Consider the following 12199-nt stretch of genomic DNA (forward strand, 5'->3'; position numbering starts at 1 on the left):
AGTATACAGTTCACTCGATCGATTGTTCAGATTCTGCTGAAGGAAAGATACTGAGTGAAGATACAATCCTCGTCCTGTGTTTGTAAATAGGATAAGTTCAAATTTAAGGGGGTTGCCTGTTTTGCATAATAGCTTCGGAGCTTTATACGTCGCGAAAGGGTATTTGTGGGTGTAATAACAGCCCACATGATCTCCATGTTCAGCCATTGCCTCGAGGAACTACTATTATTCCTATTATATGCATATGTGTGTAAATATCGCCTACTTTTCTTCAATTTTTGTGTACATCTCGTTGAAACTCTTTTCGGTGATTATTACACAATTTACAACAAAATATTTTCCACTGTAAATTTTGTTGAACATCATTCTAGGTAATGGGTTGTAAAGCTATTCGACGCTCTACGGTATAATCGCGATGATACAATAACTCCTCGATAAAAGGCTCACTGTCGCGTTCGTGTAAGACCTTTTAAGGAGGGACAGTAGCGAAGTTGTTCCTGGAATTAACGTTTCTTATCTCTTATTGTGAAATCCAGTCACGTGTGAACCGTCTAACAAGATGAACTTTAAAGCGATATCTTGTCTTAGAGATACCTTTGTCTCAAAAATAAGACCAAACTATTTTTGATATTTGGACTGTTTTGCAGTTGTAAATATATAAATATTTCAGAAGAACTTTCTATCGTGTATAATTAAATATAATTCGAATACGTTCGTGTTTGATTTCTCATCAAACCATTGATCTACGAAAGTTTAATACCAGTAGTCAGCTAATTTTTAAATTCAGAGCTACTGACTGCTCAAGTAAATGATGATTCGTTATATTTTATAGAAGAAGAAGAAGAGTTATTTACAGAGGAGTTACTATAATACAAATACGCTGTATTTAATGAAATTTAACCGAAACTTGCATGCCAATTTTACGAACAGTTGAAAACAAAATTCGAGAATCGCTCGAGTTTCTTGCTCTTTTTACTGTTCTAAATAATTTTTTGTTACACACCTATGTACAATATAGGTACACAGATATTTTTCTGCTTCTAATACACAAATATGGTATTTCAGGGTTGTTAGGTTTTAGGATATAAAAACAATTAATTCTTATTTTTCTAATCTCGTACTTATTATATATTCTTTTTAGTTTACGAAGGAGATGCTCTTCATTGCTATACCTTCTTGTGTATCGTTGCTTAAGTTTAGGGTACAATCCACTGTCTCTTAAAGAACGACGTTCGTGTCAATCAATACGTGACACGTTAAAGTTGATTCAATGTATTCATATAAAAAATTATTCATATATAAATTAAAATACTCTACTATACAAAAAGGGATTATTGGGATAATTAAAAGCGTTTAGGAACAATAAGTAAAAGTATCGTAAAAAAATATAATTTTATCGTATAAAGTGTACAAAAAAATGAGTATCACACTGTTAGAAACATGTTTACATGGATATATCCATCTATACAAAATATACCTCGACTTTTACTGATTCATCGGATCACCACTTCTTTATTATCAATGCACCACCTCCGCCAAGGGAACCAGAACCAGAGCCGGAACCAGAACCAGAGTATCCAGAACCAAGGCTGGATCCAGATCCGAGACCTGAGCTCGAACCAGAGCCAGATCCTGAACTGGCAGAAATGCTGATGGTGCCCAAATTGATACTCGAAGAACCTCCGTTGGAACCCAATCCTGAACCGTAGCTAGAACCCAAGCCGAGATCCGAAGAACCTCCGCTGGAACTTAATCCTGAACCGTAGCTAGAAGACAGGCCTGAGCTTGAACCAGAGCTAGATCCCAGACTCAAGCTAAGTCCAGAACTCAGTCCGGAGCTAAGTCCAGAGCTAAGTCCAGAGCCAAGTCCAGAGCTAAGTCCAGAGCTAAGTCCAGAGCCAAGTCCGGAGCTAAGTCCAGAGCCAAGTCCAGAGCTGAATCCAGAGCTAAATCCAGAGCTAAGTCCAGAACCGTATCCAGATCCTCCTTGTCCAGAACTCAAACCCGAACTGAATCCTGAGCCACCACCTAAACCAGATCCAGATCCAGAGCCACCGCCCAAACCAGATCCAGCAGATCCTCCGGACGATACGGTGACCAGAATAGGCACAGGTTGGGGAACTGGCACAGGCTGCGGAACAGGGACTTGCACTGGATGAGGAACCGGCACTGGTACTCTCACAGTTTGAGGAATGATTACTGGTTTCTCAACGGTGACTGGTACTGGGTGAGGTACACGGACTGGCACTTCCCTGATAATGGGGACTGCTTGCTTTACGTAATAGGGAACAGGTACCGGTCTCGAGACAGGATACGGTTGAGGTACAGCAATCGGGACTTGCTGGGTGATTGTGCGAATTTGGGTGTCACCACCTCCGCCACCGGAAAGTCCTCCACCAAGACCTCCACCAAGACCTCCACCGAGACCTCCACCGAGGCCTCCTGATAGACCTCCGCCAATTCCACCACTGAGTCCTCCTCCGAGACTTGAACCTCCTCCAAGTGAAATTCCACCTCCGTGTCCCCCAGAAAGACCTCCAGAGTAACCTCCGGACAGTCCACCGGACAATCCTCCGGATAGTCCGCTTGATTCTAAGCCGCTGCCATAACTTGAACTAGAACTAAGATCAAGTCCACCAGATGATCCGCCCAATCCTCCTGAACCGCCGAAGATACCCCTTTTCGTCTTCTCTTTTTTCGCTTGTTCCGCTTCGGCGGAAAGCGCAATGGCCAGGAGGCAAATCTGCGTGAACGGATAATCATTTTTTAGTAATCATATCAGTTTTACATGAAAAAGATAGCAGTGACTATGGCTGAGTTTAAGCTAAACGTTTTCTCGATGCATGACATTTTAGAAGACTATTGTGGATGGTCTTGAAGTGATCCAATTTTACGTGTATTGAAATGATGCAGTAAAGTGACAAATTATATTCTCTACGAGGTAAATATTGTTGTTAAAAAATATTTGAATAACTCCAAAGTTATACTAACGATGGCTGCATTTGTAGCTGTTTTTTTAATGAAATTCATTCGAATATTCTTAAAATTGGATGTATTAAAGCTTTCATTGAATGGAATTTTCAAATTTTAAAAACAAATTTTTCCGTATTTCGAGCTTTGCAAGATTTGTTTTGACACCAACATTTATCAGAAAGTACACATTGTTCAATATACCTGTATATATTGTCTTTATAGTATAGTATAGTATAGTATCTTTTAACTACTCTGACAATAAATGTTCCGAGAATATTAATCTCTAAAATTCAATGCTCTGATGAACTATTTAAAAATTTTACCAATATTCAATAAAGTTTCCAAACTATGAAACAAACTGTACAATGCAATGGCCTAACTCTGTTAACTACTCTGCACCAACAACATTTCTCGTCTTGAAACTCGAATTAACCCTTATTTAGAGGTCCCACAAATATATTTATTCTTAAAGTCACCAAATCACAAACTGCAGATTCATGGATATCAGTCTCTCATTAGTCTTGAAAGTGCTAAATCCCTCATGATACCCACTATTTAATGAAACTCTGCATCCACTATGATCGATCACTCTATTTACCCCAATACCTGAATTTATCACATGGTTACAGCTTCCGACCAATATTGTAATAATTCTCTCCTTCGTTAAACCCTCGAAATATGAATTTTTTCCTCGATAAAAGTTTACGAAACTCTCAAACATGAACATTCTCTCCTTTCAAAGTCCGGAAAGCTTACCGACGTTCTACTTACTATTGCGAAGGTCCTCATTGTTGCTTGTTCTCGGAGGTGAGCTTGGAGTGTGCCATCCTCCAGTCCACACCCCGGTTTTATACAAGTTGTCCGTGTCGGACACAGCAATCACTTTCACTAAATCGACGGAGGTGCACGCCTCGCTAGATACTCTCATTCTAATTTTTCTGCGACTACTTCATCCGACCCCCCTCTTGTGATGTAACCGCAATGATTGAAAACAGACTGATTCCGCGTTGCAGGACATACACTCTTCCGTGCGTGCGCTATTGGATCGCGTTTAACTTGGGGTGGTGTTTCAATAAAACCATTCAGATTGATACTATCTTTCCATGATCCTCGCCTTTCTATGCAGTATCGTGTATCGTGCACGCGTAGTGGCTGCGTTTTTGCGACGCATGTACGATCTCGTGTGCGTCTGTTCTCGATGACTCTCGCAATCAGGAAGCCCGATGACGATTTTTCAATTCTGTCAGCTATTCTTGGAGGGAGGAAAGGTGAACAGGCAATAGTAGTCCAATTACCGAGAAGTTCGACCCTACAGTGCGCAATGATATATTTTTGCATCGACTCAGTTTTGCAATAATAATCTTATAGTAGGTATGTATTCCGGACAATGCTTCGTGTCGATTAAATTTACATTTTTCAACGTTTCTTATTTCTATATACAATAAATAAAATCGTAACTTTTTTTGAAATTGTGAAATTTTTAGGGGATATTCGACTTAGACTTCTACTGGTTTGTAGAGTATCTAGACCGAATTATTAGGATTTTTCTTTGTCTATTTACTTGTTTCTTTGGTCCGAATTAACTCAAAATCCATGGAAATGATTTTGATTTAACCTTGACTGTTTCATTTGAGTAATCAATATATTTCAAATTTGTTTCAAATTTGTTTCAAATGCAATGTAATTATTAAAATAAAAGTTACTCGAAAATTAAAAATGATCTTTATTACTATTTTTTATATATTTCTAGCATCTTTTTTTTAAGCCTAAAGTTCTATTCGGTTTTTATTAATTTATTTCACAGTTCGTTCATTTAGTGCTCGAAGGACGAAGGCAATGCCGATAGTCTTTCACTTTCCTTAATATAAAAACTCAATTTGCTGTTTGCAAAAACGCATTTACTATTACATGTTAAACCCACAGTTTTGCAACAATATCCTTATATTACAAATATATTGCATCACACGCTGGTTGTAGTTCATACGTGTGTTAATTCTCACATTTTTTACGTACAACATGTCATATGAAAATTTAATGACGTATGATAAACAAAATTGTAATACAATTTTTAAATTAAACACCGGAGGGTTAAAATGTGGCAGAACTGTAGAAAAAATCCATCTTGAAACATGTGTTGGAATGTGAATTTCGAGAAAATAATTATTTAATATAAAAAGCATCTGTGTAAGATTTCCCTATTTCTGAGAAATATAATTAAAAAAGGGCGAAGTTATGGCGAAGTTATTATTTACTATGCCTTCCAGATATGAGTAACAACGAAAGTTGTCGATAATAGATTTTTTATTAAGTAGATTTAATTAAAGTAATTAATAGTGTCGTAATGAACGTAATGAGATATTCATAAAACAATGAGTTGCAAAAAGTGAAAATAATTGGAGAAAATTGTAATATAATAAATTTTTTATTAGAGGACGTGGATCACCTAATGGAATATAGATAATGGAATTTTTTATTAAACGAATTTTTTAATATTTGCTAAAAGTACACCCTTCGATGAAAAGTATTATTAAAACTTCAATACGTAGAATTTGAAATGAAAATTTTCTCGATCAAAGATTTTGTAATTAAGTATATCTACCTGTAACACGGAATGAACATAATCCAATTAACAGTGCAATGAACTTTAACATCTTCCGCAATTGATTACATCCTACTTGTGTTAATTATCGACCGTAAAATTGACGTATAAGTCTTTGGTTCCGGTAAAAGGCACAGTATCTCTGCACATAATGATTGATAATGAACTATGAAAGGTATGCCTATCGAAATAACAGGACAATCGAGATGCAGTTCGCCAAAGTGAGATATCGAACTCGGGTGACTTCGAAAGGCGCGGAAGTGACGAAAGTAAAAACGATTCGGTATTAACTGTCTGGTACAAAGTAACAAATCATGGCCTCGAATTTGAAAGGCGGCTTGTACGGCAAAAAGAAGCTTCTGCGCGCGCTTCCGCGTTAGGAATCAATTCTCCTGCGTCGATGATTTCAGGAATTTATACTATTTATGAACAAATCACCATTTAATTATCACAAAATTTGTCGAGCTCAACCGAACGTTTTTATTACTAAATCTTCTGTTTGTCAATTTGTGTGATTATGAATTAAATATTGTATAAAAACATTACAATTTATAAACTGTAGCGCAGGTAAATTTGAATAAATTTATACAATATTGGGGAAGAATATTTAAATATGCAGTCTGTCTCACTTGTCGCGTCAAAGAGTAGAAGAACTGGAAAATAGAAGACTGTTTCGTTATAAGGTGTGCCTGTCCCCCAAATGGACGACTTTTAACGAAACAATAGTGTAATACGTTTGGAGATATTCTAGAAACACATGTAATCGAAACTGTATTGTATAACATAATAGCTTCCTAAAAAACTATTTGTAAATACTATTCGTATATTTATTATTGCTATTATCAATAGCAATCAAATTAAATTAATAAAAATCTCCATTTTTGGAGATTTATATATTGTAGCTAAAGTATCCTAAAACTTAATAACACGTTGTTAGAAACGAACTTCAAATTTGTAGAAATGAACTTTAAATTACAATTGGTAGAATATAATTAAAATAAACTATCCTTTTAAAATTATAGTACGTAATTATTTGTAGATAGTATCCCACTTATGCTTTTCGTACTCAATCGTACTTCAATCGTGCTCAATTGGCAATAAACAATAAATTCAACTCACCAACAATTTTTAATCCCTATCTCAGAGTGTTTAGTTTTATAATGAATTAATCCTGAATTATTTTACACTTAATAACTTGTGTCTTTTACCAAGCACATCACCGTGCTTATTCGAGACGTATGATTCAAATAATTTCCAAACGACGAGCCAAAACGAATATATGAATTTTGATCATTTATTTCTAACGACAATAATCGCGACGGTGAGGGATGCAGTTAATAAAACTAAATCTCGTGATTGCTTGGCATTCGAAGATAACTGAAGTCTCCTTTGGGATCGGATGGAAAAATTTGCAGTTGATGTAAGCCGAGCTATTCTTCATCCAGGAAATGGCTACGCGAAGAAGTAAATCCTACCCCCGCTGAATTTCACGGACATTACGGGGCCACTTTATATTCACGTCATATATTCCCAGGAAAGTACGTTTTATTCAAATCGCTGTACCTCTACTTAGGAAGATTCTAGGCAAGTGTTACGTCTGCGTCATTATCTAAACATGCTACCTGGAATCGTCATTCTTCAGCAGGGATGAAAGAAATAAAGAGTCTGCGGATTTTGTTAACTATTAATTCTATTTACGTCTACTTTAACGGTACCACCGAATGGTTTTAAAAAGTTTAATTATTCTCGAAGAATCTAGGATTTTAACGATATGTCTGATTCCTTTTAAAAATATATTTCAAATAGTATTGGGCAGTTTTGAAGAAATTTCGAACACTTGGTCAATGTGTAAACTGCTTTTGTTTAAAAAATTGAATTCAGCAACTTAAAACATCCTTTTAATTTTATCGACAATTCAGAGTTGTATTTCGTGTGTTAATGCATACTGTACGATTCACGTGTACATATATTTATAATTTACAAACTGAAAAGTGTAACTATTAAATTGCGATACTAGATAGGAAATACACAACCACATTTCAAAGAAAGTGGTCTTCATCCTTACATCATACGGTAGTAATTCGCAATTGGTTGACATATAATCCTGCGATTGAAACTGCATCGTACGTGGCATTACATTACACATTATGGTTTCCTCGTGACATTGCCAGTACAGGTACAATGTACTTTGGAAAACGATATCGGGAGATCAGCACCTTTGCGGCAATTATAATTGTCGTTTTGAAACCTAAAACTGATTCGATGTTACAGCAGTTATTTTTAGAAGTTAAAGATTCGTTTGCATTATTCAATATGTTCTATTAATGGCCATAAACCAAGTATCGATTTTGCAAGAAAGACTCCTGACAACTTCTTTCTTCGCAATATTGAAAACGTAACAGTTAGAATTAATCATCGAATAGAATTTTCACTTTGCAAAAATTTTCCAAACAAGTAGTTTTAAAACCCTTGACAAATTATATTAAGTTGAACTAAATATTGACTTACAATCTACCAGCACGAAGACTTCTAACAAATTAAGTTCGACTATTCTATCCAATCCAGTAATCAGGATTATCTGAGCACTGACTTTGCATATTTAAAGTATATAGACAGTTGAAAATTTAATTTAAACTATTTCGTGTTGGACAATCGATCAGGATAAACTAGATATTAACCTTGAAATCTTCAAGAATATAGATTCTCCATAAGTTAATCTTTCACTGTAAGTCATTGCTCAGGATTTCTTAGGTGTTGATTCTATTTTCTTCAAGCATTAAAGACCACTTTCGATTGACCAATTTCAATCGTTCGATAAGATTAATCGATCAAGAGTCGAAGTAGGTGCCAGAGCTACGATCTTTAAGAATTGAAGATTACAGAATACGATCTATACCAACCCATCGAAAATGGTTGCATTAAATGCTCGTTTACAGTGGACTCGCCTTCTGCCTGACAGAACTGAAATTCATGAATGCGTCGCGATTGGCAATTAAAGTGACTATCAAACCGAGGTAATTTCATATACGTAGCGTTCATTCGGCATACCGTTGGTCAGTGTTCATTTTCCAGCGAATGCATTCGTTATTGGAACCTGTTTTGTTAGCCCGTGAAAATGTCATTTCGAACACGTCGATCAATTTAATGCGACGTGAACGCTTCCCGATGATGGAAACGTTGAGCCTATTATCGCATCCTGGAACTGATTGTTCGACCGTGAAATGCAGTTAAGTCTTCGTTAACTTATCGGAGAAAAGCCAATGCAACTCGTTACGTTATTTTAACGGGTGACAAAGTATTTTTAACAATGGTTCACTTTGGACATCATCGAGAGATCGAGTTTGCGCATTTGTGAGACGTATTTTGTAATGAATTTTGAAATGAATTTTGAAATGAATTTTGAGATGAATTTTGAGACGAATTCTGTAGATGGTTTATCATTGTTATCGTGCTTTTGTAAATTCGAATGCAAGTGTAAGTGCTTGTTGTAAGTGCTTTTGTAAGTTTGAATTAATAATATTCGTGAATTTCTCAAAATTATGAAAGTCTAGATGACTTTTGCAAAGTGTATGATTATAATGTTAATCACGTGAGTCTTCAACTTATTATACTTAGAAACAAAAGATGGTTATTACTTTTAACTGTTTTTTCTAACAGTACTTTTCACTTGTAGAAGGAGAAAATTTGGAACAATTGATAAGTATTGAAATAATTGAAGTTAAAAGAAAATTTACGATCGAAGTAGACAAAGTTTTCTATGATAGGCTTTTGATCCTAATCCTTCATTGATGATTTTGCGTTTGATATCGTCCTTTTTATTATAAATTTTGATTTCGTCTATAAATTCTCATCTTCTTTCCTCCGTATGTAATTTGGAGTGTAGATCTCGCATAATCGAACATCTGATTTTAAACGATACGAGTTTTAACATTAGCAAATTAGTTCCATACAAATTATTTTCAAGCTGATAAAAATCTAACTGTAACTGAGAGTTGCTTAAGATCGAAAGCGAAATCTGGATCCTTTAATGAAAAGTTCCAAGTAAACTATACAAGATAGATCGTATACTTAATTTTTATTAAAAGAAGCTAGTAAAACTTCGCGCTCCGGGTTTGCATTCCTTCTGTTAATTAAAAGTTCTCGATTGTAAACGAATGAATAGTCGGAGGACTTCTTTTCCTTTAACGACACAGCCAATTATGCAATAATACATCGTTGAAAGTAATTAGAGCCTCGAGTTTCGAAAATGTTCAGGAAAGTAACAAGTAACGTACCTTTAGAAAGTGTAAATTAAATTTTAGAATATTGTCTAACGTAAAATGTTCGAAGCATTCTGTCTCCGTCATTCGTGAAAGGTTATTAAAAAGTTGACGACAGAGAAAGTCCGGAAACAGAAAATCTATCTAGATTTACAATGGTAAAGCGGCCATGATTCTACGATACGGAACAAGCAGGAAGTGTACGTTGTCGAAAAAATAAATGATAAAAGGAACAGACGATGTTAGATGTACGATAATTTGGCTAATCTCGACTCGCAACAATGTTAAATTACTAGGTCAGAACGTAACGAGAGAATGGGCAAACACGTTCGTGGAAAGTGATCGGTATCGACATCAAACTGTTCCCCGGAATACCGATGAAAGTATTAAATTGTGAAGGTCTGACGATCGCACTCCTGTGATACGTCTACGTGTTATCGAATATTTTCTCTTGAGTTCCAGCTGCGTTTCTTTCTATACTTTTTAGAGAGCGATGTCCCTTGTGTTAGGCTGCAACGATCATTCTCAAAGTGATGGGTCTACGCTAAGGTGGTTCTTAACATCTTTGCGTCAAAGTCGTTACACCGAACATATTTAATCACGAGTGTCGTCTATATCAAGTGTTTTCAAGCTGTGTTTTAGTGTACACGTTCAAAAGGGATGAAAATGTCGCGAAAATACGTTGCGAAATATACTAGATTGTTCAATAAATTTTGTCGTTTTTTCCAAAATAGTACGACACTTCAATTTTAAACGACTGTAAATATACGAACGAGTCGACAGATCTACACGAACATTCACACGTGTTCATCGAACAGTAGTATCATCTTTAGGAAAATAAAAGGACGAACCTAATAGCTCCATTTCTTATCGAACGACGAAACTTATCGAGCAATCTATTGTGAAGAAATCGAAGACTTTTATTAACAAGTGATACGAAACGAGAAACGACGAATAGAGAAGATAAGTTTTGATCATCGACATTTTCTTCAAATTAAAAGAAAAGGGCTTTGATGTACCCTGTGAAACTATTCAGAGACGATTGATTGAAAGGAACATTAACTTCTGTATTATTATCAAGAAACTACTATTGTTGCAAAAGCACATTGAGAAAGGGGATCGTTTGGGTATGTTTAAATATCGAACGTGATTGGATAACGTTTTTTCCGGATGAGTCTTCTTTTTCGGCATAATCTTCAGTTCTCCACGACTGATCATTATCAATCAATAGTTTCTCCAGGGGATAGTTAAACACTCGATAAAGACGCATATTTGGGATTACTTTTCAAAATGAGGACTTGGAACTTTATGATTATTTATGGGTAATTTAAACGCAGAAAAATAAGAGAATTCCTTTGAAATGTACAGACAAGTGATTTGGAAGAGAAAACAAAAATTGGATATTACAGGAGAATAATTACCCTAACTACAGAAATCAACTTTATAAACAACATCTCAAAAAGACGTTCAAACTATTGGATTGGTAAACATAACCTCCAGACGCGATAGAAAATGTTTATGGTTATACGATGATAAAGCTTGGAGGAAAATATCTGTGGAATATTAAATAATTATTACGACAAATACGAATATTATTGGAATCTGTACCTTAGGCATATGCAATTAAATTCATTGACAGCATGCACTTACATTGTGAGGCAATTTTGGACGACAATGGTGATTAGATCAATAGTTGATACAATAGAGTGATAAAACTAAGTCAAAGAAACGTGCAAAATAAGTTTCATGTCGTTAGAACAAGTAGTTGTTAAAGTTTTTCGGTCACGATCTTGCGAGACAGATTATACAACATCGTTTAATATGTCAACAAAGTATTGACAAATAATGGAGTCGTTGCGAACCACATTGCAAAAAATAGGTTTCCATCCACACGAACGGTTAGATTACGCGACGAAGATGGGTGCAGACCTTCATTAATACAACTCACGTCCGAACTTCTCACTGAAAAAACAAACGACGACGACTCGAAAACACGTTCATAAATCAATCGAAACGCCGATATTGGCCAACAGCGTAAACTCAGCCAGACTCCCGGAGGAAATCAGGTGTTCAATCTGAGGATGAGGAAGTACACCATACTTCCGATTCTTTGACTTTTCTACGTGCTACATTTTCTAGTTTTCAATTCGAGACACATTTGTACACCGAAACCACCAAAGGTATCATTTGACCCCGGTTTAAATTTCTTTTTAAAGTTACTCAATTATTGACGACGCATTTACCTGAGATATTCGGTGACAATTATTAAAATAAACAATTAATTATATTCGTAAATTAATTCCTCTTTTCTACTTTCAAAGATACGTATAAAGTCCGGTAAAAATAGAAATACGTTCACTGTAAATAA

At 35.6% G+C, this 12199-nt stretch overlaps 2 protein-coding genes across 4 annotated transcripts in view; one reads left to right on the forward strand and one right to left on the reverse strand.

Annotated features, from left to right (window-relative positions):
- The window catches only part of Dnc (phosphodiesterase dunce), a 621682-nt gene that overhangs the window by 215604 nt on the left and 393879 nt on the right, over positions 1–12199 (forward strand). The window lies entirely within an intron of this gene.
- Positions 1502–3901, reverse strand: LOC143143555 (uncharacterized). The gene is made up of 5 exons (XM_076304926.1): positions 3745–3901; positions 3450–3579; positions 3096–3174; positions 2515–2743; positions 1502–2475 (listed from the first exon to the last, which is right to left on the reverse strand). Exons 1-5 carry the CDS (start codon positions 3899–3901, stop codon positions 1502–1504), a joined length of 1569 nt encoding a protein of 522 aa, XP_076161041.1.

The sequence above is a fragment of the Ptiloglossa arizonensis genome, chromosome 2, assembly GCF_051014685.1.
Source record: "Ptiloglossa arizonensis isolate GNS036 chromosome 2, iyPtiAriz1_principal, whole genome shotgun sequence".
In the NCBI taxonomy this organism is placed as follows: Eukaryota; Metazoa; Arthropoda; class Insecta; order Hymenoptera; family Colletidae; genus Ptiloglossa; species Ptiloglossa arizonensis.

What these genes read in the sequence shown, in the direction of transcription:
- LOC143143555 (XM_076304926.1), bottom strand. Translation starts at nt 3,901, where the DNA reads ATGAGAGTATCTAGCGAGGCGTGCACCTCCGTCGATTTAGTGAAAGTG. An exon ending in CAATGAGGACCTTCGCAATA is followed by an intron (nt 3,580 to 3,744) that starts GTAAGTAGAACG and finishes TGATAAATTCAG; the next exon opens with GTATTGGGGTAAATAGAGTG. An exon ending in CTCGAAATACGGAAAAATTT is followed by an intron (nt 2,744 to 3,095) that starts GTTTTTAAAATT and finishes CCGTTCACGCAG; the next exon opens with ATTTGCCTCCTGGCCATTGC.